We start from the raw sequence: 26,603 nt of genomic DNA on the forward strand, positions 1-26,603 counted from the left end.
GTAGTGGTGTAGCTTCTGGACGGTGTGTAACGGGGACTGACCAGTGTAGTGGTGCAGCTTCTGGATGGTGTGTAACAGGGACTGACCAGTGTAGTGGTACAGCTTCTGGACGGTGTGTAATGGGGATTGACCAGTGTAGTGGTGTAGCTTGTGGACGGTGTGTAACGGGGACTGACCAGTGTAGTGGTGTAGCTTCTGGACGGTGTGTAACGGGGACTGACCAGTGTAGTGGTGCAGCTTCTGGATGGTGTGTAACGGGGCCTGATTCTCTGCACTGAGGGCACAGGAGGGCCTAGTGTGGTGTGCTGCTTTGCGACTCAGAATACTCACCATTATAATGAAAGCAACAGGGCCGATGAAGCTCCAGATGAAGTGGTTATCAACCCTCAGCCAGCAGCTGCAGAACAACAGATGCAAATCAAGCCATGCTGATGCCATTCTAGGGCAATCTCAACTTTCCCCAAACATTTACTCAGTTACAAAGAGAACTGGCAATCAGGGACCAAAAGAACCGAACGGTCGTGTCAATGCGATGCCATCTCTCTGCCCGTGCAGTGTCCAAATAAGCTCAGAGGTGTGATAACTGTGCGTAGGAAAAAAGCCGAACACGTAAGCAATTTAGACAGAACCAAAGCCTAATCAAGAGCCTTTATGGAGTGACACTGAGTCAGCATGCAAGTTACTGTGGGCCCGGTTCACTTTGAGCTTGTTTCTCTTCACCATGGCAAAATGGCAGTCAGCCAGGGGGGAGCAAGAAAATATGTCGTTTGTCTCATTAACGCACGTACACGCCTGTGCGCGAGCTACCGCAGGTGTGGGCTGAAAAAAAGCTGCTCCTTGTCAGCATTTAGCATTTACATCAGCATTTACACCAGTGACCTTATAAAAACAGCTCCCGACTAATCCAACTTAAAAAAAAAACCTGGTCTGCTACACCAGCTGGGCCTCAGCAGTAACAAATAATGCATTTAATAGGTCAAAGAAAACATCACTCACACTCTCTTGGTCCCGTAACTCTGGTAGTCGATGGCCGCTGAGATCCCGACCACCAAGGCCGGGAAGAGGTAGGCCGAAGCATAGTAGTACTTGCGGCGCGAGAATTCACTTTCAAAGACCTCCACGAGCATGAGGTAGAGCTGCACGCCCTCCAAACACATCCAGGCAAACACGGCCAGGAAAAAGAAATGAAGAAGTCCAGCAATGACTGAGCACAGAATCTGCTCCCACAGAGAGAAGAGACAGAGACAACAATGATAGAAAGAAACACTGTGCCAGGGAGTTTATCATGAAGATATTATGTCCACATTGTCAAGCCATGCTGTTCTAATATGTGCAGTTGTACACACTAAACCCGTCCATATGTTTATGTCTGGAACTGTGCTCGTCATTAATGAAGCGCCGTGATTTTGATTAAAAACACTGACTCTCATTTGGCCCTCCACAATTTGACCTTCTCAACTCAGTTTAACATTCACATTAAGATTACTAGATTTTGTCACTCCATAATGCATCAAAACTACCCCTACACACTGCACTGCATTAGTGTAGTGTATCTGCTGTGCTGTATAAATCTGGCATCTGTTATCTCTATAAATGAGTCCTTTTATGGCACTAATATTTCTTTTTTATTCTTGTTAAGTTCTGCGTGCTAGGGACAAGAGATCACATTGGAAAAGAATCACATTGTGATGTTTTCGGTTTTGCAAGTAACATTTTGATGTTTATAAAAACAAAGAAAAGTCATAATTTTCTCAGATAGGCTATACACCAATGGAGCAAATGTTCAACTCTCCCAAAGCAAAGGGTGTGTTTGGAGTAGGGCAGTAACGTATCGCGCAATCCTGCAGCACACACTGATTGAAAGGCGCCGTAAGGCCATTAGCCTACCGGCGGCTCTGTCATGTTGATGCCCACTAGGAAGAGTAGCTCAGCGAGGAAGAGGTTGATGCAGAGGTTCTTGTGGATGGTGTTGCGGTCGCTCTGCAGGCCGCGGAAGAAGCAGAAGGTGAAGATGCTGGCAGCGAGGCAAAGGAGAGCTGCTGCGGTACCCATGCGCGTCACCATGCCGATGAGCAGCTCGTGCACGCTTCCGTCGTCCTGCAACAGTCACGGAGACACAGCTCGAGGGACCGCCGCAGTGCGTTCTCACAAACAGAACATCAAAGCTAGCGTGCGTTCAGAACACACACTTACTAACGCATAGTGTAGTCTGTAAGCAATTGGACCCTAATCCACACATTGGATTTGAAATAAATCAATGAATGTGTGGTTAATACACAGCCCGTCAGCTTTAATTCGGGGACATTTACATCTATACTTTGGGGGGGGTGTACATATGAGAATACATAGTTGTGCTCCAACCATAAGTAATTGCTCAAATGAATACAATCATAAATAAAATTGTTATTTTATTTCCAAATGCCTTGGCTACTTCAGGTCTGCAATTCATTACCATCACCAGACTCCCATTCCCAGTTCCTGCTCGTTGCAAAGCCTTTTTGCCAACCTTCTCTTTAGCAAGTCTAATTCACACACAGTGGGGCTCAGGCGAACCGACTTGGCTAGTTGTAAACATTCTTTCGGATCACCATCCTGCTGCAAGGCAAGTTGCCGTCGGCGGTTTTGCGGCATTTGGCTGGATTCGAGCAGTTAAGATGCTTCTGTACTCTTCTGAGGCACCCTTCATCACGCTCCTACTGTCAGCAGTACCGTCATCAATAAAAACGAGCAAGCCCATTCCCCAGCCAGCAAGCAGTAGCCAAGCGGCCCATGCCATGTTTCACACATGAGCACTGTCTCCCTTAATGTTCCCTCCACATTTTCATTTTCCTCCACCGCTCCGTTAATATTCATACCAACAACCCATAAAGTTTTGCCCCAGAACTCTACATGTGGTTCTGTGCACCTCCGAGCAAACTGTAACCTGGCTTCCTGTCCTTGAGTCTAACAAGTGGTTTGCATCTTGCGGTGAACCCCCTGAGGTCATGTTTGCTTACCTTTAGGGTCGTCTTCAACACACCTACACCTACATCCTGTAGAACGTTCCAAATCCATTCATCGTCTTTGGATATACACTACAGGCTCTTTGCTATTGCACACAAGTGTGTTCTTGCTTCTTAACAAACCCTTGATTTTGATAGACCTGATTTATTGACTTGATTTATCTCCCATTGATTTATTGGCCAGTTCTCCTGGCATGGACACTTCTTTGATCCTGTTGTTTAGAAACAACATCAACATATGGAATCAATTTGTGCACAAACTAATGATGCAGTGACACATGGATGGCCAAACAACAGTCCAACAATATACAGCACAATTAATCATGGCCTCCTGAAATGGACTATGGATTGGAGGATAATGTATCCCCAGTACAAATATAAATAACCTCAAATAAAAAAAACAAAACAAAACATAATAACAGTCCACATTTTAACCTCATAGTCAATAAATATGTTTACGTGGATATTAGTCTGACAAAGCTGTTAGTTGAACTAAGCTGTGCTCATGTAAACAATGTGGTCCATCTGTCATAGTCCAGATAAGGTCTGAGTTGGCATAAGATCAGATAGATTGAAATGTGTGGTTCAGAATAATTTCAGTTGGATTGCTCGGGGTAAATTCTGATATGCAAATAGGTATTAAGCATGTAGTCTGTGTTTCACTCCAAATCCAGTCTGTTGGAGTATGGACCCAAAAGACGTCCTTTTCTTTCAAGCTGCAACGTAGATCCAATACCGCCATGAAGCCACACACTTAGAACTCCACTCCACTATGCTAACCTTGCACCTTCACCGCCAACACCCACCGCTGAAGCGCACGTTTCTGTCGCTGTCTAACCACAAACACCTGCACTCATCGCACTAACCTGCTTACTCACTCCACTGTCAGCCTCAACATGTACATCCCCCTTCAAACCCGTGCACACACGCTGCTGCTAACGCCGGCATCCCACCCCGGCCCTACTCGTGTGTCCATTACCATCGCGCTAACGGCGGCACTGACAGGACAGCATTCTCACCAGCTCTCACAGTGCTGCAAGGACTCTAGCTTCCCTGCTAATAACCAGATTTCACCACTGTCACCACACACCTCCCTTTCTAACGCTGAGCGCTGATGCTGATTTAGTATGACATCATTGTCTCCTGTTTTCAGTCATTTACAATGACTGGCCAACAGTGATGGTCATTTAGCTTGACACAGTCACACTACCACTATGTCCATCAGGGAATCAAATTTAAAAGTTTCAAAAGTCGCATTACCAGAATACAGCATACAAGGTCTGAGTTGTACCTGAAAAATTATTTTGCAGTTTTATTTTGCCTGCACTCTGTTGGGCCTAACTAAATTAGCGTGCCGATTTTCAAAACTCTTTCTGAAGAAGAAGCTGGAATTTGAAGCTGGATTGTCACAGACTGATCTCATAAGAGCTGAAAGCTAATTCCACTCCATCTTATTTCATTCTGGAATTACTGCACAGCATACTAAAAAAGAAGCTCAGATCAGGGTTTTACTTTTGATTAAATCTGTGTCCTGCCAGGGCAAGGCTGCTTGAAGGTCAGTCCAGGGGTGATGTGTCTGTGGTCTGTGCTGTCAAATAACGAGCTTCTAATTGTGGTTAATGTTACTGCTTCCGTCAAGCGATGGCTCGGATAGAGTTCACGAGACGAGACCTTTAATTACCTCCACCACGAAAACCCACGTTTATTACTGGTTAAATACTATTTGCTTGTGATATTAATCATGTAATTGCCCCGTAATTGTGCTGCTCGTCATCACAGTGTGCCTCCCTGAGCCCACGGCGAGTGGTTGTGCAAATCGACACTTGCTGTTCAGGTTTCACAGGCTTTTAGCCGCAAGCTATAAACACACGAGTGCAGATCACCTTTGACCTCAGCAAGGCACCTCCATTTGAAACCCTTGGTCCCGAGGGACACAGATCACCTCTGACCTCATCGAGGCTCCTGTCTCTGTAGCCATTGGTTGTGTGGGGCACAGTGATCTCTTTAATGCCGTTCCTCCCATGTCGTTTTTCTGATGACTCTGAGATACCTTCACCATTCGATCTTGGTGACTGAACCTTATCTTTATAAATATGTAGAAGTCTTGATTTGATGCTTGACAGAAAGAGTGTGGGTTACAGTCTGTGTGTGGGTTACAGTCTAGCACTACCGAGGAGCAGAATGTAATGTCTCCTTTTAGATGACTTGTTCCACAGCTGTGGGTGTACGGAAGGAACCAGGGGGAAACTACAAGAAGGGTTTCTCACCACGTGTCCTCGGTGGGCCATGAGGATGGCGAAGCTGGTGAGATGACTGCAAGAGCAGGTGGTGTGGGTCTTATTGGTACCCAGAAGCTTGCAGCCCTGAGTGGACCAGTATCCCATCATGCTCCTCTCAGAGTAGTTCCAGAAGGAGCAGTTGGGGTTGAAGTAGTTCTCGGTCTGAAAAGACAACCAGTGGAGGACTTTACCAGGGTTCTTCAGGACGTTAGGCAACCAGAACCAAGATGTCAAGTGCTGAAGTTAACCGCAAGCGTGGCCCTGATCACCGTGCGCACCGAGATTTATCGGTACAGCTTATCACTTCTCACTCTATGGCCTTAGGTAGAAAATCTAGCTACACTAATTAGTAAGTACTGATGCGCATATTCATGAGGGAACAATACACCCTGGGTTCTTACACCATTACATTTATAACCTGATTCGTGTCACGGATTTGAGCCGAGACATTTCCTTATGTTCCTTCCTCATGCACCGATACTGAAGCTTTCATTATGAGGCCAAAGGTGCTCCTTTTCATCTCCAGCAGCACAATGACCACCCGCCACGCTGAACGGCTGGAGTGTGAAAGCGGCGCTTACGTCGAGGTGTTGGAGGGTGAACATGGCGGGCTCGGAAACGAAGACTCGGCTGGACTCCTTGTTCATGGAGGCGGACAGGACATGGGAATTGACGGTGAGGGTGTGGTTCCTCGCGCCGCTCTCGCCCACCAGCCTGAGCGTGGCGTTCTCCGTGGTCAAAAAGCGGCCCAGGTGCTTGTACAACACGAAGACCAGCTTTGCGACACCTGCTTGGAGGAAACAGGAGATTATGTCTCAGACAGGAGAGGCAGAATCTCAGTGATCACACAGATTCTCCCAGATGAGAAACAGGAGATCTTTGCTCAGATAAAATGTTAATCCTGCATAATCTGTGCTAATACTACAGGCACTAGACTGTCATGCTCATAAATTATGGTATTAAGGAAGGAATGTACATAGGTTTTACCTTTGAAAAAGTTGATTGAGCAGTATAGGGCTGATAGGTAGTTGTAATGAAGGCCTTGCAGGCACACTGACCTACCTGTCAAGGGTTAGACTAGTGTGAAAGTGCCTGCAAGCCACTCCTGTCCCTCACTCACCGTTCTTGCTGTTCAGTTTGACCGTGTTGGCAGAGAGCTTGATGCTGACACCTCCTCTGCTGCTCTGGGGAAACCTGAAGTCCTTGACCTGGCCATCGGTGCTCAGCACGTGCACGTCCAGCACTGCAGAAATGGGAGAGTGATGTGTGTGCATGCGTCATCTCGTGGGAGGAGCTTAATGGTCATCTGCTGGACCGCGAGGGCCGCTCTTGTCGACAGATTCGGCTCAGACTCAGACTAAGTTCCGCTGTCAGAGGGGGCTGCGTTGGAAGTCATTTGTAAGCTTTATGTCTGTGCTGTATCTGACCTTTACAGTATTTAATCTGTAGTTACTAGCTACTACGCCATATGCAGCCAAGCTATGATCGCAAAGGACAGCCTGTTATTGTCACTAGCAGCAGCTGGGGGAAAAATACAACAATAACACTGATAAAACCTTTTATGCCATTAAAAAAAAATAAGGTGTGGAAATGAATGGCACAGGCTTTGCTGAGCTACTATATCTTTTAGCCACTGGCATTACCAGGAGATACCAGTGTGTCTGACAGTGTGTATTGAAAAGAAAGATATGGAGCATTTGCCCATCCGGGGAGAACACCCATCAATACAAAACACACACACACACGCACACACACACACACACACACACACACACGCTCGCAAACACATAAAAACTGCTTGTATGTAAATGTCAAATACAGCAGAGTTCAAACTTATCACTATCCTCAGACTTCTCCCGGCGGCTGCCGATAAGTTGCAACGGAGCTACGGACCACTCGCCCTGCTTTTCCCACGAGCCTTTTGATGTAGGAGAGTACATAGAGGGCAGACGCCAAAGTTGGCGAGACCCCCCCCCGCCCGTCCCAGACCCCGTCCTGCTCCAGACAGTCCCCGCTGCTGACTCTCTTCAACCCCACGCCTCTCTCTGCCACGAGGGTGGGACCTGCATTATGCCTCTGCTCTCCTTTCCTCCCTGCACCTGTCCACCGCGTCTACTTCACGTACCCCCCCAAGCGCTTACCTTTGTGCTGTGGTCGAACTAAACGATGCTAATTACCAGCAAGAGACAAAAGAGATATAAAAGACTGGGAGAGCAAAAGACACAGAGAGAGAGAGAGAGAGAGAGAGAGAGAGAGAGAGAGAGAGAGAGAGAGAGAGAGAGAGAGAGAGAAAAGTGAAAGAGCATATCATTTTCAAGAATAAAAGTTCCCAAACGTGCTCTGGGGCACGTTCTGTCAGCCCCACAGCCAGCAGGCACCAGACCACATTATCACGTCTTCAATTTCTCAAAGGATGAAGTGGAGGGAGGCTGAGAAGGCTTTCATGCGCGCGTGTATATGTGTTTGCACGCGTGTGTGTGAAGTGTCTGGTGTGCGAGGTGTGTTTGTAGCAGGGGGAGGCGGATGAATAACGGTGGGAATGGAAAGTCGTTTAAGACATTTATGCCTGTTATCATTAAGAATGAATGCTGTTTTCAGGCTCTTGCTTGTACACTAAAGTAATGCCCTCATTAAAGAAAAGCATTTATTAAAGTGCATAAAAAATGGCCTCGTGCTTCGTAACTGCTGCAGTGCTACATGACTTATTTGTGGGGGTGGGGGGGGGGGTTCCTCTCCTTTTTATGGATTTCTGTGAGAACGCGCATTTGATTCATCTCATTTAAAGCCTAAATACTCAGTGTTTATTGTGGCCACATTGCAACAAACACATGCAGGCCACGGGCCTGAAAGACAGCTGTGTCTGGATCCATTCAAAAGTACAGAAAAGGTCCAAAAAGCTCCATCACTCGCCCGTGAAGGCAAGCATGCAGGCGTATGCATGGATTCTCATTTGAATGCAGAGGGGCAAAAAAAAGGAGCAAAATTAAATGGGTGGATGACAGAACTACAGAAACGCTAAAGCTAATTAACAAGAAAGAAAAAATCTCGCAAAGTAGAAATAGATTTTTGATAATCCACTCCTATGTCACTCGAGAGGATAGTAACTCTTTCCTGACATCTGCTTTTCAAATAGCGTCTGTGTCTGGTTTTGAAATTCTGATATATACTAGCCCTATACTTACTTTAATATTCAAGCGCAGCTCAAAAGACCTGATTGAGAGCAGGGCAAAACAGGTGCAGGAGCTCAATGAGAGTTTGACGAGAGTTTCCACGCAGCTGACTCCAGAGTCAAAGCCGGGGGAGGAAGGCCATTGAGGAAAAGGTTAAAGGCAGAACCATGGCAACCCAAAGGCCTGTGCCAGCAAACGACAGTCGAGTGCGCAAAGCTGACTAATATGAATGAGTTCACGTTACTAACAAAGTCAACTGGCACAGACGTGTGGCGGCTTTCCTCTGAGCGGGCCAGAGAAATTAAGCCCACTTCACGCTGTGCACTAGGCAAATCCGCTCTTTTTCAAATCCCCTCCACTCTTTCCTCAATAAGTCCTCCTCCAAAAAAGCCTTTATTTAGTTATTTGTTTGTTTGTTTTTTTAAGATGTCTTATCAGCACATCCATGAAACAAGCGCTTCACAGACGCCCCCATACCCTAGACTACTCTTGACTCCCACAGATGCATTGACGACCGCAACTAAACCCAAATCAGAATCAAAACTTTACGTATGGGACTACTGGGGCTTTATGTTGGTTTTACTAAATAATTGTGGCATGCTATACAGATACACAAAACAAAAAATTGCAAGTTGAAAAAAGAAGGAAATGAAAGGAAAGTGCTCTCTAAACTGCTACCAAAACCAAATTTCCTTTTCACAAACGAGCAAAGGTCAAAGCCCATTATTTTGTTTTTCATTTGCCGTCTACTGTACACAAGCTGGCCCGTGATGCAAGCTGACAGCCTTATTCCCATAAATGTTTAGAATAATGGATTTGTGACTTATGTCACAGTGGAGAAAACAAGAACGCTAGCATTACTGAGCTCACTCACAATGCTGGAGCCTGTTGTCTCCTGGGCCAGATGTCTGGAATCCGCTCAGTGATGCAAACTCCACATTTCACCTTTCTGCAAGCTTTGGTCTCTGCTGAGCCATCCCTGCCTTTGGTCTCTAAAAGGGACGACCATTAACCCTACCGTGACATTACCGTTCTCAGTTGTACGAATGCCTGGTTACATGTTGCAAATGGTTTAAGTCACCACAAAACATTATTTGAATTTGTAATGGAGAGAAAGGTTTGAATTAAATTTTCGGCCCAACTTGCACCCAACTTCAAAGGTGAATTCATTCGTTCAAAGCTCATAAAATGAAGTCAGCTAATTTAGAAGCTACAGGCCTTAGAACACATGGGAGAAATCTGGCATTCACATTGCGGGCAGCTGCAAAACAAGTTCAAACATATCATTTTGTCTCTCCTCCGGCCTTGTGGTAACTTTCCGAGAGTGCCATGTTTGGGTATAAGTGCTCTGACAATATGACAATAGCCTTTAAGCCTCCAAATTGCACTGCTATGGAAGAGCAGGAGTCCAAAAAAACACAGTACTTGCATAGAGAATATTAAAACTGTTTCACACACACACACAGACACACACACACACAGACACACACACACACACACACACACAGAGAAACCACAGAGACAGAAGCAAGTAACAGAAATCGTCCATTCAAAATCCTGTTTTACATAAACACCAGTATGTAAAAAGCACCTGCACCCTGCCAACTCACTCCTATTTCACACAGAAGCCTCGTCATTGACTCCACACCAGCATGCCCGATGAAATGACTCACTTATATTATCAGCAGGCACACTGACAATGGCAGGCTCAATCAGGTTGTCTGCGAAGACGAAGGCGCCTTCCTCCAAGGTGTCCAGCAACATGGTGGCGGTGTGCGTCTGCTCCGTCGAATTCATGTCCTCCCAGGACTTCAGGGCCTCTGGCCTCAGGAGGTTGTCAACCGTATCCACGATGGCCTGTAACCGTGGAAACAAGGAAATTGACAGTAGGTTGATATTTGCCTTTCCCACAATTCCCACGAAAAAAAAAGAAGAAAAGGGAAAAAGCCTCCATGCACGGGGTGCATGAGGGGGTAATGGAAGTGATGAGGCCAGTACAACTACTACTGGGGGGTTGCAGACAACAGGACGGGGGTATTTGGCCCAAATAAAACTTGGTGATATGCCTGGAATTGCAAATGTGTGTGAGTTGCTTTTGTGTATGTGTGTGTGTGTGGGTGTGTGTTACATTTGTCATTTAACCATCACAGGGATTGTTATTGCAAATTCCGGAGAGAAACTATTTTCCAAATAAACGACGCATTCATCTTTGATTCCCAATGTCCACAAAGGGCCTGTTTTCCAAAGAACAATTATGATTACAGCTCCAGAACAGGATTTAACCACAGTGGCTTATGAATGGATGCTTTGCCCTGGGAGGGGAAAGCAACTTATCAGGCCCAGGGATCTGTGCTCAGAAGGCCTGCCAGGCTGGAGGGCACAAATGGAATGTTTCTGTCCCCTTTCTCGCTCCCAATCAAAGTCCTTTCATGCCTTCCAGCCTGGAGCAGGAGTGTGGACGGAATTACAGCTTGGAGGAGGAGTGCGGACAGAATTGACCCGCCCAGAGGCTGTTCCCTTATTTAAACGCACTGGCTTCCTGACACCAAGCCTATAGTGGATGTTTGTAGTAGAGTGTTACAACGCTATTAGAGCTGAACAGCCACCCTTCCAAGTCTGCAATGAGGGTCCCTCCAGTTGTGCTAGACAGAATGGCATCGGAACCCACTGAAGTCGAAAGACTGTAGTAGGCAGAATGGCAACGGGACCCACTCGAGTGAACGGGTCATGCTTGACCAAATGAAATCGGGACCCACTCAATTCGGCGAGTCATGCCAGACAGAATCGGGGCCCACTCAATTCAAATCGGGACCCACTCAATTCGACGGGTCATGCTAGACAGAATCGGGGCCCACTCAATTCAAATCGGGAGGCACTCAATTCGACGGGTCATGCTAGACAGAACAGCACGAGGACCCACACGAGTCAAAAGACTGCTGCAGACAGACCCACATGACCCACTTGAGTCAAGGGACTGCGGTAGAAAAAATGGCATCGGGACCCAGTCGTGTCAAAAGACTGTGGTAGACAGAACGGCATGGGGTCCCGTTGGCATCAACGAGTCGCAACAGAAAGGTAGAATGGCAAAGATAAGCACTCGAGCTAAGGAGCCATGGCACCAGAACACGCTCGAGTCAACGGATTGCGGTACACAGAACAACACAGGGACCCACTCGAGCCAATAGGTCGCAGTAGACAGAACAGCACTGGGACGGTCTCATGTCAAGGAGTCACTACAGACAGAACGGCATTGAGGTGCGCACGAGTCGACAGGTCGTGGCAGGCAGAACGACAGTAGACACGGACCGCGGTAACGTTTTACCTTTTTTTCACTGTCAGAAAACTGACCTGCATTAGGCAGGTGACCCTCAGGCCACTAACCTTCCTAGTTTAAGTGGTTTTTCAGGCTATAATGGAGCCATTCAGCTAATCACCCTAAAGCACAGGAAATACTAATAGGTGCTGCTGTATCCAGAAGCCTCATGTGCAGTTTGATACCTTAAATCAGAAAATGCCCTTAGTACAGCATGTCAACTAATAGCAGAAGTGTGAAACTCACACTTGCACTTTCCTACCATTAGCACAATGTTAAATTAACTGGAATATACATGGTTTCAACTAGCCAGGGAGTTTTTGCATCAAGCAGCAAAACAGCAAAAAGCATTAACTTTGCACACAAAATCGGCCATGGAATTTTATTTATTTATTTTTGGCCAAAGCTGATTCACTAGCTGGCCAACCTCATCCTGTTTCTCTCAGGTGCCCACTCACCCAGGTGAGTGCTGTTGATTACAGGGCCTCGGGCCACTGCACCCAAACCAGCCCAAATTATTACAACTCCCCAAACCTTTCAGCGCACAAGCTCCATCTCCAGGAACCGTGATGTCAACAGACAGAGTGGGCCTTCTATAAGCCATGGCTGGGTGGCCTCTGGAAAACCGGCCCAAACACACAGCTTCCTGCCTCGAGAAGCGGGCTCTTCAGGAATTCCTCATTTGAGCGTAGTTTGTCAACACTGAAACAGCAATTTAATGGAGAGGGTCTTCAAGCCAGGGAGATCACAGCACACGTTTGGAGAAGCTGGCACAAGATAGCCAAACGCTGGCCTATTTCTCTTGGCAGACAGAAGGGGGTGGGCGGGGCATCACTTTGTCACATAAATCGCAGTCAGAAAGTCTCGCACGGCACCGGGGTGGGACTGTACCACAGCGCACGCTGGTGCTAGCGCAGATCCTCTTAGTGAATAAAATCAAAAACCAGCAGAGGAGCAACAATCGCGTGAAGGACGAGAGGACTGCATCAAGCGAATATAAATACTCTAACGAGGAAAATGGGCGCTTCAAACAATGGCGCACGGCTCCTGGAAGCCAGCAGAAAGAAGGGAGCAGGAAATGGTGCGAGTTAAAGAGGGTGACTTTGATCGTGCTATTGGCAGACGGGGATGGCGCAATTACAGCTCTGAGGAGGCAATTACTCGTACAACACTGAAGTGCTGAGGAGGGCCAGAGAGGAGAGGAGGTGCAAGGAGGGAGAGACAAAGGAGAAGGGGAGAACGAGGGGTTGAGGAGCGGGAGCAGAAGGAGACAGATGGCGAGACAGAGAGAACAAGGCAGGGGAAGAAAGAGAGAAACAGCTGAGCAAAGAAGACAGCAGGGAGACAGAGAAAATCAGGAGGCACAAGAGACAGGAAGAGTGTGGGAGGCTGGGAGAGGAGCTAAACAGAGGGAGAGAGAGAGAGAGGGAGGGAGAGAGAGAGAGGGAGGGAGAGGGAGAGAGAGAGGGAGAGAGGGGGGGAGAGAGAGGGAGAGAGAGAGAGGGAGAGAGGGGGGAGAGAGAGAGAGAGAGGGAGAGAGAGAGGGAGAGAGGGGGGAGAGGGAGAGAGAGAGGGAGAGAGGGGGGAGAGGGAGAGAGAGAGGGAGAGAGGGGGGAGAGAGAGAGAGAGAGAGAGAGAGAGGGAGAGAGGGGGGAGAGAGAGAGAGTGTGAAGAAGGGAGAGGGTGCTAAAGAAGGAGCGAGAGAGTAGGAGTGGGGAGGAGAGAGCAAAAGCATAAAGGGGAGGGCTAAGAGATGAAAGGAAAAGAAGAGCAGACAGGGAGTGGAGAGAGAGACAGAGAGAGAGGCAAAAAGCAAGCAGGAGGGAGAACAAGAAGCAAGTGTTAAAAACAAAAACAACAACAATAAAAAAACAAACAAATGTAAAAAACAAACAAACAAACACAAAAAAACCAGCAGCTAGGCAGACAAAGGCAGAGACGCTAACAAACTCCTAAAGAATGAGTCAGATTCCAGCCAAGAATGTCCCGCAGCCACACAGACAGACACGCAGACGGACACGCAGACGGACACGCAGACGGACAGACAGTCAGACACAAAAGTCACATGCAGCAAGGCTGGTAGCAGGAAGCTGGATGTACTGTGTAGATACCTTCATATAGGCCCTGCATGTCTTTTCTCGCTTTTGGCGCTTTTTTAGGGGAAAGAATCATACACACACACACACACACACACACACACACACACACCAAGAGTAAAGATCAAGAATGAGATACAAGTGCACGCACACACACACACACACACAAAACCCCTCACACACACCGACAAACACAGAGAAAGAGAGATAGTTAGAAAACATAAGAGCCTATGAAACCAGTGTCTGCATCATCCAAAGAACATCAAGGTACCGCATTCTCGTGCGAAATCAAGCATTTGGAGGATGTAATCAGAGCGTGCGTCAGAGAGGTGGTCTCGAGCCACGTGAGAGCGTGGCGCGGCAAGGCACCGCAGAGCAACCCTGCTGCCCCTGATTCAATTAAAAGTGTCTTTTGAATACATAACTAGCTTACAAGACCAAAACACCAGGCCTGCAGGAACAGAGAACGAGAAAGTACGAAAAAAATGGAGATGCAAGAACTGGACCGTGCAATCAAATGAAGCCGGAAAATCCATTAAACTCAATACACTGAGCTAGGGGAGGTCATTTGTATTTGACGGTCAGGATAATTGTGCTATCTGGCGATATGATCGTTTCGTGCTCCGTGATAGTCGTTCCATCAAAACAAAGCGCCCCTTCCATCTCTCCCTCCTGCCCTCTTTCTCTGTCCTGTTTTTCCTTTCCGCCCCTTTTTCTATAGATTTTGTAAGTCAGGACATTCTCGGACTAATAGGTTCACTGCAAGCCAATCCTGTAGGGGCGCGGTAAAAAGACGGAGAGAGAAAATTTCACTCTGCAAACTGGTCTTCTTTCTCTGCTCACCACCCGCTTTATTTCTTTCGCTAAAGCAGCACCGTGGGCAGTGAGGCAGCAGCTATGCAGATAGCCTGCGGGCACGACGGGTCCCGTCGCCTCACCTGCGCTCTGCCAGGCCACCGTCCTTCACGCCAGAGAGCAGCAGCCCCCCGTGGACCTTCCAGCCAAGCCTCTCCGGTGAAAAAATAGCCCCCGCCCCAGCGCAGCCCTGCCTAGCCGCGTGCGCCTGGGCAATTAAGCTCCTGAGAGGCCCGGCTCCTTTTCTCTGCTTTTTTTAGATGCTTGCTAACCATTAGCGGCGGCTTTTACATCCGAGGCACCAGGTGAGTCGGATGTGCCGACCCTGTAATTACAGGGGAGGTGAGCTGTAACAGATTTGTGTGTGTGTGTGTGTGTGTGTGTGTGTGTTGGAGGAGGGTTGAGGGGTGAAGAAGCCTTGGAACCAGGGTCTGCTCTTCTACTGACAGAAAAGCAGGGAGGAGAGGCTTCTCCACTGACTAGAGACAGAAAGGAAGACAGAAAGGAAGACAGAGAGACAAGGAAAGGGATTCTGCCAGATAGACTTGGCTGAGTCACCGTGCAGGCATTCCACAACACTGGTAGAATGTTTCAGGAATTCCACAGTGGCAGGAAAATAAGCTTTGGGAATTACAGGGGCAATTGGGATCAGGAAATCCACAAATTCCAAATTGCACAGGGCTCAGGGGTTCCAGAAAAGCTGCTGGAAACAGAATCTACTAATGTGTAGCAAAAAGGGGCCAGTCTTGCCTAAACACCACGCGAGAAAAATAAACGCTGGACCTTTCAGCATTCACACTGGAAATCTCAAAGAAATGTGGTACATTAGGGCCTGCCATCCGTGAACCGGAACACCCCAAACTCCGCTCTCCGAAACTCGCACGGACCCAGAGCAGGCGCGTCCTACCTTAATGAAGCTGCGTCCCGGCGAGTCCTTCTCGCTGGGACGGAGTTCCTGAAGCTGGGCGTCCAGGATGTCCACCAGCTGCTCCATGAGCCGCACAGAGGAACTGACATCGCCGGCAAACACGGTGCCCTGTGTGTGGCGCGCCAACTCGTTGGCAAGGTTCGCCGCGTTCTCTCCGCTCCGGATCTGACCCATTTTAGAAGCAAATATGTGATTACGGGGAAGAAAATTACACGTTTGGGTTGAACACGGGAGCTTGAACAGTGAAGAAGGAAGCCGTGTTGATAAACTCTGCGACACAAATTTAGGTCACTAAGTAAATCTTTGGAGTGTAACAGATAATGGCGTAAACTCATACTTGTTGCAGTCAGACAAACGGCTTTTTTAATTTAACAAGTAGTTATTGACGACATCAAAAGCAACATCAAAAACTGCTGCAAATGCAGTCAATAAGCCTACATTACAAAATATCATCAAAAACACATTTAAAAATACAAACATATTTAAGTATGCATATGTGTTTAGAAAGGTGTTTAGAAACGTAAACGTTAGCCACCGACCTTTTGCGCTACCTGTGTGACCCAGTGGGAGGTGCAGTTGCTGAGGTCCGGGCCCTTCGTGCTCCAGGTGCCGCTCTGGGCCGAACAGTGGTAGGAAGCCATGCCTGCGCACGAAGAAAGGAGGAAGTGAAGCCAGGCCGCCGGAACCCCAGCCCTGCCCAAAGCCGCCCTCAACCCCGTGGCTTCTACGCCAAGGATAAACCCTTCTCTGGAAGCCTTCCCCAAACATGTAAGGAAAACAGAGGACGGTGTGTGCTGGCGGAAGCCTGTCTAATCCACAGGCAAGCTGTCGCAACAACATACAAATCCCCACACTACCGTTCACAGATCCACAGCATCATTTCCATTGTTAAATAAATTCCTGTTTTTAAGCCCAGAGTGGTCCCATGTGACATTTGAGTTAGTACATTTAACACAAAATTGTACTTTCTATAAATTACATTTTACACTCAAGTGCACACATACCGCACACTCACACACCTACACACACACACTAGCACCCACCTCTGGTCCCTTTCGGACACGGCCTCTCCACGGTCATGCCCCTGTGCGTCTGGGGCCAGACGATGTCGCGAATGCCCGTGCTCTCGCAGAAGCGCCTGCTCGAGGGCGTAAGATGGTTGCTGGTGGGGTGGGGCCTTCCTGGCTGCTCCAGCACAGGGTCCAGGGGCCCCAGCGTGGCCGTCGCGTTGGCCTGACCACGGTGGGGGCCGCTGTTGGTGGTGCTGCTGACCGCCGTCGTGCTCCTCCGGGAGAACGCTGTCGACGTGACCTCATTTGCGACGGACGACACTGTAGGGGGTCGAGAGCGTTGGCTGTTAGCATGTGGGCTTAACTGAATGTGATCTATATGTCCAGATACATTGCCACATCATTGCTTAATCTTAAGAAAACATCAAAGCTTTTGAATGACACACAGACAGGTAGAATATTATGCTAACGTCCCTGCTAATTTTCAACACCAAACATTTAGCGCATAAAGTGACGTGTCTCATTCTCTGATGATGACAAATGAACCTTTTATGATAATTTGTCCGGTCAGGTGCTGCTAGCGAAAGTTTCAAAGCGGACTGGAGTTTCGGTCTACCACAGGAGCAGGAGCAGGGTCAGTGTCAGTGGGGAGAAAAAACCGAGCCTGTCTCTCCTTTGTTTTTTGGGCATTCCTCTTTTCTCTTTTTCTTGTTTTCCTTCTACCCCCACTGCCTGTGTCTTCCTGGTATGATTCATTGATAAGGGAATTCTGAGGAGGCCAGAAAAGCAGAAGCCATGGGAAAGTCCTAGCCGAGATAAGAAGTTTTGACGCTGCTCACTGTGACATATTTAAGAGAATTCCTGATTGTGTTTGGATTATTTTTCACATCACACACACACACACACACACACACACACACACACACACACATGCACAGACGCACACACACACACAGGCATGCACACATACAAACACACACACACACAAACACACACATATCCATGCAAACACACACACTCACACATACACACACACACGCATATACACACAACATCAAACACATCTCACCTCAAAAACAGAAAAGAAAGGAAATAGTTTCAGTTGGGCATCAGCATACTTTTGTCTCCTCTCGCGTGTGAGAGAACAGTTATATCAGAGACGGTAACGGCTCCGGGTTGCCTCACACTTGTAGAAAAATGCCAAAAAAAAAAGTGTGAATGTGTTTGTGGGCTGTCTGATTGCAGCCACTTCATCCCATGGACCACGCTGACGGGAGCACAGTGAGTGCTGGCTCAACGGAGAACTCACTGCACCCAGGCTGGTGGAACGAGGGGAGGAGGAGGGAAAATCGCATATCTGGCAACCCATCATCAACCACAGCTCCCCATTTCCTCTGAGAGAGCACGCATGCCGGGCTGACCTCCAAGCATTCAATCTGGAACATCTTTTCTTTTGTTTCTTCGTTCCGGCAAAATATGCAGTTCATTACCTGCCCCTAGTCACTGCACAACGTCCGTCGCCATTCGCCTGCAGCGCCCCACAGCTTGGCCAGAGCAGAGGAACCTGAGAGGGTTGATGAGCTGCAGAGAGACAAGCTGATCCCACCGGGCTGCTCTGTTTCTCCATGGCACATCACCACACCGCACTGATGAGACCCGTCATTAGTGCAACACAACAAGATAAGCATCCACTCGTTCACTCATTCATTTAGTCCGTTACTCACTCACTCACTCACTCACTCCTTCAATCATTCATTCATTTATTCACTATTTAATTCCCTAGCTCAATCTCCTCCCCGTTCTCCCTACTGTGTGTGGGTTTTTTTTCCTAGTGCTCGAAAACCACAAACGTGTAAGTTCTTAGCACGGGAGGGCCTGTCACTTTACTATTCCGCCTTCCTGGAGCGTGCACTCGGCAAAATCAATGAGGGCTCCCACATTGCAGGATTTGACACTTCTAATTTCCCAATAGGAACCTGTCCTGGGAACCACTAAATGTAGCATGTAAAGCTACCTCTAGACCAGAACAATACCACATATATAAAGTCAGACATGACACCATGACACTAGAAAATGCAAGCATAAATACAAGCTTTAGGCTACAGCTGTCAGCTCCTACTACATGTCTGCAAAAAAGTATAAGAAAACCACAGACGCACACACACACACACACACACACACACACACACTGAATCATGACATCGATCCAGGGCAGTAGTTATCAAATGATATGCTGAATGCATTCATGTTTTCTGTATAGTACTAAACCCAGTGCTCCATCCCAGCTGTGCCGCAAATCATAAAGATATGACAACCGCCTTCCTGTTTCCTCATTGGCTACTGACAGCTGTCATTCATCAAAATATCCATATGAATTCTTAATGAAAACAACCAGCTCTGGCTTTAGTGCTGGGGAAAGGGAACAGACTGCATTATGGCCTTTCTGACCTTAAAAAATCTTTTAATGGTTACCTGGCATGGCTCCACCCACAGAAGATTCCCGTTCCTGTCGGAGTAGATAGTCATTCCCAGGACACCGACACATGGTGGTGCACTTCAAGCTTAGGTTGAAGACTTTTACAGCCTTATAATATAAATTTAAAGCAAACGCCTGATTGATCACCACCTTGTGAACGCGACAGCAAAGTCCACTTCTCCTAGGAGAGCAGAAGGTACCACAGAAGGAAGGTTTGCCTGCAAACAATATACTGAACGACCCATCACTCCACCTGTTAGAGCTCGTCAGCCTATCCAAACCAAGCGCACCAAAGCCACACGTCGGCTCGGCGTGACTCAAACCGTCTCTCCTCGCGTATACCTAAGTGGCCTTCCACAGGCTGCGGTAAACGGGCCACACGTGATGACGCCCAGCCACACGGCCCCATGGTTTTCTTTTCAGCAGTTTCACAGGCGGGCAGAGGGAGGAGTTGCGGGGCGTCGTCCAGCAGCGCTGGCCATGAAAACGAGACCCCATTAGCTGTCATTTCGAGGACCAGCAAAGTCACTCTCCATGGGAGCGCCGCAAACCAAGGACACTGGGCACGCGGTCCAGTGCAGGGTTGCCCTCAGCAACAGGGGACTCTTATCGAGGAGTGGAAGGGAGAGCGCAGGAGCAGGAAGGGTGAAGGTATGTTCAGGAGATAGAAGCGCCGATCACCTACATCTACAGAAATGTCTAAAATATTATTTCGCTCTCTCTTTCTTTCTCTCTCTCTCTTTCTCTCTCTCTCTCTCACACACACACACACACATGCCCACACACCATAGGTGTTCAACTGTATGGAAGCTGGCTGAGTTTTTCGCTCACGCTCCCAGGTCCACGTGTGCTTTTTTCACACAGCCAAAAGAGCACGCTTCAAGATCAACGTGATAAGTGAACCTCTCTTGCACACATTGTTTGTCCAAAGTTCCTACCATGCCACGTTCCAGATGGCTGGACATAACAAGGAAGATAACACGGTGAGTTATTACACTCGGAGACGGCAAGCAAGAGAGCAGGACGGTAAGGGAGATGAGCAAGCACATGGTTAATCAGGATGAACCGAGCGATGCCACAGTTCACGGACTGAGCTGGGACTGGATTGTTCTAAAAGTAGGTGACCTCAAAACGAGCACGAAAACAGAAACTGTCATATTTGAAAGGTTTCCCAAATGTGGCAGCGCGGCAGAGCCGGCTTGCTCTGCACAGCTTTGGTAGATAGCTACCAGGCTTGAACCTCCAGAATCACGTGACCCAGATTACTCTAGTGAAGCAGCCCACGGAAAGGGACATTAACCACAACAACATGCTGCAGCTAAATATTCACTTATGATGGATTTCAGGTTCCAGGTTTAATTCAAGATTATAATAGGACTTATGCTCCTGGATTATAGTACATTTTTTACACAACAGAAAAAATGATATCTTTGTTCTCTTATAATAATAATAATAATAATAATAATAATAATACAGAAAATGCAGCATGGAAGGCTGTATTATATTTTATTGCCTTGTTTTTTCAAGGCCAAAAATAAATGCCATAAGGACTGCCAATAAAACATATATAGCATGTGCTAAGTAAATATGTGTCATCAGCACATCTAAACATGTCTTGGTCTGCTGTGGTGAGTAAACAGCCCTTGGGGGACAATTTATCAGGCACTCCTCACCCCTGCTATCGATCATGTGACCCAGTAACTGAGTCATTTATGACCGTTTCCTCCTACATCCTGAGCCTAAATCAGACCGTGATTGAGACAGATGTGCCTTTCATCTAGACATTTGAACTGGCGGGTTCTCACATAGCACTCGTTTCACTCCTGCCGCTGCCTATCTCTGCCTGCTGTGCCCATCGCTGGGCCTACCCCCGTTCAGAAGCATGCCACCATGCTGTGACAGACGCCTGCTCTGCATCCACACCTGCCACACACACCTTTCGTCGTGAACAGCCCCTAGCGCAACAGTAGCTGATGCCACAACACAGGAAGGGAGGTGAGGAGGTGTGAGGAGGGTGTGGGGTTTTTTTTTTTGGGATCGGTGTTTCACTCAGCACCTTCACTCAACACCCTGCTAACTCTACTGTGTCTGGAATAATTCTGCTATCATTCAAGGGTCCAGACTTCCAGCGCAAAGAACATGAGGTCCAACTGTTAAGGGGGATTTCCACTTAAAAATCAGCCTTTTAATTTGTGTTCACATAAATCTCTTGTGATGTCAAGGATGGATTTTGCTTTTTTTCAACCCAAGACAACCATGGAAATTTCAGTCAGCTAAGCAGAACTATTTCTAGGCCAGTATGAACCATGTCAGCGGAGAAGGCAGATGTTCGTTTAACTGACAGATACCGAAAATTTACGCAAGACAATTTAAACAATACAAAAATACTCCTTTTTAATTCTACATATGCAATCTAAGAATACTTCACATGCACTAATGTGTAATCTAGGCATTTGTAAGCATGCATTCATGAATTCTACAATATCTAAAATAATTAATAATGCTCTAGCTTTAACTGTACCCACTAAAATACTGATGACCGAAATACCAATACGAAACCCATTAAAACACCAGTGGCTTGAGGCTCTGGTCCAGACACCGTTGTGACTGCACTGGAATTGTTTTTGTTGATTTACCTTCCACAGTCGTTACTACAGGATGTTAAACGAAAGCAAATGAGTAGCAGCTGCACAGCTTCTATTGCTGTTTACCTCGTAAAAGATCATTATAGAGTGAAAATCACTTCTCGTTGCCCTTAGTCGTTTATACCTTATTTATTAATGCTGCTCATTAAGTGTTTGACTACTACACAACAAAGTTGTTCATTTTTATATTTTTTAGGGGTTTGTTTTGTGTGGGGGATTGGAGGGGGAATCTCACAAAAATCCTTAACACCAACAACCATTTAGAGTCTTTGTTTTGACCGGTTACAATGTGAAAATGACTATTTTGTCAAGTAACCCAGATACAAATTGCTGTTTGTATCACCCAGTGCTACTGTGTAATCAGTACTTCAGCCCCACAGGTGTAAGGGACTCGTACAAGCACCAAATGTGTACCATTAGCCTTGTATGCCCCTATCACAGGCTCTTAAAAGACCCGGGCAGATACAAACCCGCAGGACCGGTGCCAGTCGGTGTTTGGAAAACCCTCATTTACAAGGGCCAGTGACTGCAGAGAGCCAAAACGCTTATTAACCATGGCAGTGACACTCAGCCTCGGCACAGCCCAGAGACAGTGAGACAGGCTGAGACACAGAGACAGGCTGAGGCAGCTAGAGAGGCTGAGACACAGAGACAGGCTGAGGTAGCTAGAGAGGCGGAGACACAGAGACAGGCTGAGGCAGCAAGATAGGCTGAGACAGTGAGACAGGTTGAAACATAGAGACAGGCTGAGGCAGCGAGAGAGGCTGAGACAGCGAGACAGGCTGAGGCAGCGAGACAGGCTGAGACACAGAGACAGGCTGAGGCAGTGAGACAGGTTGAAACACAGAGACAGGCTGAGACACAGAGACAGGCTGAGGCAGTGAGAGAGGCTGAGACAGCGAGACAGGCTAAGGCAGCGAGACAGGCTGAGACACAGAGACAGGCTGAGGCAGCGAGAGAGGCTGAGACAGCGAGACAGGCTGAGACACAGAGACAGGCTGAGGCAGCGAGACAGGCTGAGACACAGAGACAGGCTGAGGCAGTGAGACAGGTTGAAACACAGAGACAGGCTGAGACACAGAGACAGGCTGAGGCAGCGAGACAGGCTGAGACACAGAGACAGGCTGAGGCAGTGAGACAGGCTGAGACACAGAGACCGAAGGCCAACAGACCGGCTTACTTCAAAAGAAGATGAAAGCTGAAGGGACACAATAAGCGTAATTCCCAATTCAGCCTCTGTTCATGCTGTGTTCTGACCGCTGTTTCCCCTGAATCTTTCATTCCCACTCCAAATGCCGCTCCTGCTCCGACGCCACGGCAACAGACCTGCGGCTCCTCCCTCACGAGGATTTCCCGCCCCCCCAGGGCTGCACATTTTGACCTTCGGCCAACCTGCTTATGGGGCTCGCTAATGGCTCTGAATGCATGAGTGACATGTACTGAAACACGCTTTGTTAGCACGCCTTCCCCAGCACGGTCCTCGTTCTGTAGTTCAGCTCAGCGATTAAGCAAACAAGGCAGGATGTCGCAAGATGTCAGTCGGTGACTGAATCTTTTAACATCTCTATAAGGCCCCTCCTTAGCAATAAAATTAATTAATTTTGTGATTTCACTTTTTAGCTCTGAGATCAATATACCTCAGAGGCAAATTCATTTTTCCCCATACGACCCTTATTCATTTGATAATGTTCCTGGAAATGATTGGCTCTTGTAATTATAGCTTTTTAATTCCTTGGGCCAAGGTAGGACTCTGTGTCCCTGTGTTCCACACAATCCCCTTTAAGTGTCACTGTGAGGTTTGTCATTTGCTGGCACTTAGCTACCTGCTTTATCAACGTTCTCTTCTGCGGAAGAATCCCTTCAGAGAACTTGCCGTGACTTTTTTAGGTGCTCAGGTGCCATGCTTTTATTACTGTCTGTGCAATTCGGCAGCACCGCAAACAGAAATGGACAAAACAAAGGCTACAGCGAACCAGATTAACCGTAATGGATGTTTTCTTGAAGCACTAGTTTGCTTTCTGTGCCTTTTCACTAGGCTTCCACAGCTGAAAATGCCCAGATTATTGACTGAAACTGCAACGATATGATACGACATGAGTGTTTATTTATTTATTTCTGAAGAAATAATCTTGCGAATGGTTTGTAAGGTGTGTAAATTCTCTAGTAATGCAATGCTGTGGACTCCAGTGCAACAACATAACCTGAGGGGCAGAAGACTGTGTTGTTGGGAAGAAATGGATTAGGTAATTATCATGGTTCGTGGTGTACAGGAACTGAAAGAATCTACAGTAGACCACTCGTAATCCAGTAATGCATGTATCAGTGTGTATCACGGTGAAATAAGATCCAGGTCTCCGAATCAAACTCTCAAACTGCTGCACTGGTTAAAGAGAACTCCTACAGTACATTACACTACACTGCAACGTCTTTGTTTAGCCAGTATCGAGAGATATGTGTATTAAGACATGGCTCTGGTTCCATGCCAGCTTTAACACCCTCCCCATCCTAAGCGTTTATCGGGAGAGCTACAAGTGGCCCACACTTGCCGTGAGCTCCAGAGATGGTATTCACCGGCACACTGGGACATAGCCTAAGATGCATTCTTCTCGCATATGATTCATTAGCAAGCTGCTTTGAAGAGCAACTTCAGTGTCACCCCTAAATCATTACATGTATAAAAAGGTGTGTGTGTGTGTGTGTGTGTGTGTGTGTGTGTGCGTGTGTGTGTGTGTGCGTGTGTTCAGCATATATTACTCACAAACCATTCTATATAAGCGCTCACCCTCAAACAACAGGATATATCAGAGAAGGACTTTGTACAGCTCTATTTTAACAATGACACCAATCCCAGCCCATATCTCTTAGGACTTGCGTTAGTTTGAGTCTACTGGTACAGGGTGCAAGTGTAGACCAGCACCTTGCTTTAACTGATCAACATCACTAGTATTTACTACACATCCACTCATAGGCATTAAATGGTACATGGGACCCAAAATAATATGGCAAAGGCTTCATGTCATAATATGACCACAGTTCAACTTCCTGGTTGAATACTGAAGATGTCTCATTTCCCGAATATTAAAAACAGCACATGAATTAACGAGTTGTAGTTTAATAAAGCAAGCAGCAACACCAAGTCAAGCCCGGTAATTTCATTAAAAACAATACTCAATTTATAACAATGGCCATATTGCATCTTATATTGCCACGTTCAGCAATATTTGGGTCAACATTATTGCAGCCGGCCTAATGGGTATTCATAAATTCATGAGAGTATACAGAAGGGACATTCCAATATATCATGCGCCTACCCTGCCTCGGCCCGTGCATCACTGCGCGTGCCGAATGAGTGACAGCCGGTGTGGCGCGGAACCATAAACTTTAGCTTAGTGAATCCTAATGGACGACTGTCAGTTTCCACAATGTATTAAATGCTTTTAATTTTCAGGGAAAGGAAAATTATCTCAGCACAATTAGATTCCCTTTCAGAACAAGTCATTTTATTACATTCTATATTGAGAGCGGCAATAAAACATAACATTTATAGCTAAGTGGCTAGAGGTGCAAACCATCGCAACCTTGTAAACATTAAGCAATTAATTCCACTTATACACTGACAAACGACTCCGTTGTGCCCTCCTTGTAATTGCTTAGCCAACTTGCTACGAAGCCGGGATGCTTTAAATTGGAGTCTCTTTTATTAGTCCTATTCCCTGTGGGAAGCTCGTGGAGCGCGCGTTCCAGTTCAGGCCCTTGTTTCAGAATAGCAGATGCAAACGAAGCAGTCCACCGAGCCGAAGGTTGCGTGCGCGTCACTCAGCCCCGTCAGACGTCTCGCCGAGCGCTCGGTTAACACGCCGGTACCCGTTAAATTATCGCCATACAGGGTGGTCTCGGAAAGACTGCTCGAGATGTTAGCGATGGGGGGGGGGGGGGGGGGGTATTTTAAAAAAGAAAAAAAATAGAAATATGTTAATATTTTAAGATCATCACTGGAAATGCTGTGTTGTCTCGACTGTTCTTTGTCACGCTGCTGTGATCACCCGCGGATAGTAATTATGATAATTGTGTTGTTAATCACATTTACATACATGCAAGCATCAGAGTGAGAGTGGCTTGTTTGCACGCATCCCGCCTCACGCATGGTGGACCCATTAAAATTCTAGGGTCTAGATCTACTTAATTGTAGCTTGTCAGAGGCCGCGACGAGACTAGACCTCGGTAAGCCCCAAAGAAGAAGCAAAACACAGAAGATGACTAGGCCTGCTTGAACATAGTATTTCACATACAGCCACAATCGTAAAAAACAGTGCCCTTGTTAGGACAGCATAACTTAATATTCCCATTTAGGGCAGTTTTCAAATGGCAGCCTAGTTGTTTGCCAGCTGTGGGATTTTATAAAAGTACTATGTGTCATTTGACTGAAAGAAATGTATGTGGCTATGGAGGTAACAAATTAAATGTATGTGAAGTCGAACCCTCTCCAAGAGTGAAAATTAAATAAATTGTCTGACAGATGTATACGGATGGAAAATATATAACGTGTCCTATATATTACAAAGATGGAAATTTCATTTAAAGGCAACACAAAGGTAGAACTGCGAGCAGGAAACTCTTGCCTCTGCGTGTGTGTTCATTACTGACTCATACAAAAAATGCTTTACAAGAATATTTAATTTACATACACAAGAACTTCCAGAAAAACATTTTTATTTCACCTACCATTTCATTTCTACTATTATCTATGACGCGAGCATTCTTTGTTAGATCTCTCTATGTTCTCCAACTATGTATTTTCCCCCCATTTTCACTAAAACAGCACGTGCTGT

General features: G+C 46.9%; 1 protein-coding gene across 11 annotated transcripts in view; it reads right to left on the bottom strand.

Moving 5' to 3' along the window:
* adgrl2b.1 (adhesion G protein-coupled receptor L2b, tandem duplicate 1) overlaps positions 1-26,603 on the bottom strand; it is a 93,592-nt gene that overhangs the window by 16,815 nt on the left and 50,174 nt on the right. For 7 of the 11 annotated variants that reach the window (XM_035536577.2, XM_035536571.2, XM_035536574.2 and 4 more), the window contains 11 exons: positions 16,687-16,974; positions 16,183-16,286; positions 15,623-15,808; positions 13,876-13,914; positions 10,125-10,308; positions 6,402-6,524; positions 5,863-6,068; positions 5,270-5,443; positions 1,888-2,097; positions 997-1,217; positions 331-397 (listed from right to left, as the gene is read on the bottom strand). In XM_035536577.2, coding sequence (XP_035392470.2) covers positions 331-397; positions 997-1,217; positions 1,888-2,097; positions 5,270-5,443; positions 5,863-6,068; positions 6,402-6,524; positions 10,125-10,308; positions 13,876-13,914; positions 15,623-15,808; positions 16,183-16,286; positions 16,687-16,974 — 1,802 coding nt within the window. The remainder of the gene's footprint in view (positions 1-330; positions 398-996; positions 1,218-1,887; positions 2,098-5,269; positions 5,444-5,862; positions 6,069-6,401; positions 6,525-10,124; positions 10,309-13,875; positions 13,915-15,622; positions 15,809-16,182; positions 16,287-16,686; positions 16,975-26,603) is intronic. The other 4 variants (XM_035536575.2, XM_035536572.2, XM_035536576.2 and 1 more) reach the window with 1 other exon arrangement.

Source organism: Electrophorus electricus, chromosome 13, assembly GCF_041902795.1.
Source record: "Electrophorus electricus isolate QZ-2024a chromosome 13, ASM4190279v1, whole genome shotgun sequence".
Taxonomy (NCBI): Eukaryota; Metazoa; Chordata; class Actinopteri; order Gymnotiformes; family Gymnotidae; genus Electrophorus; species Electrophorus electricus.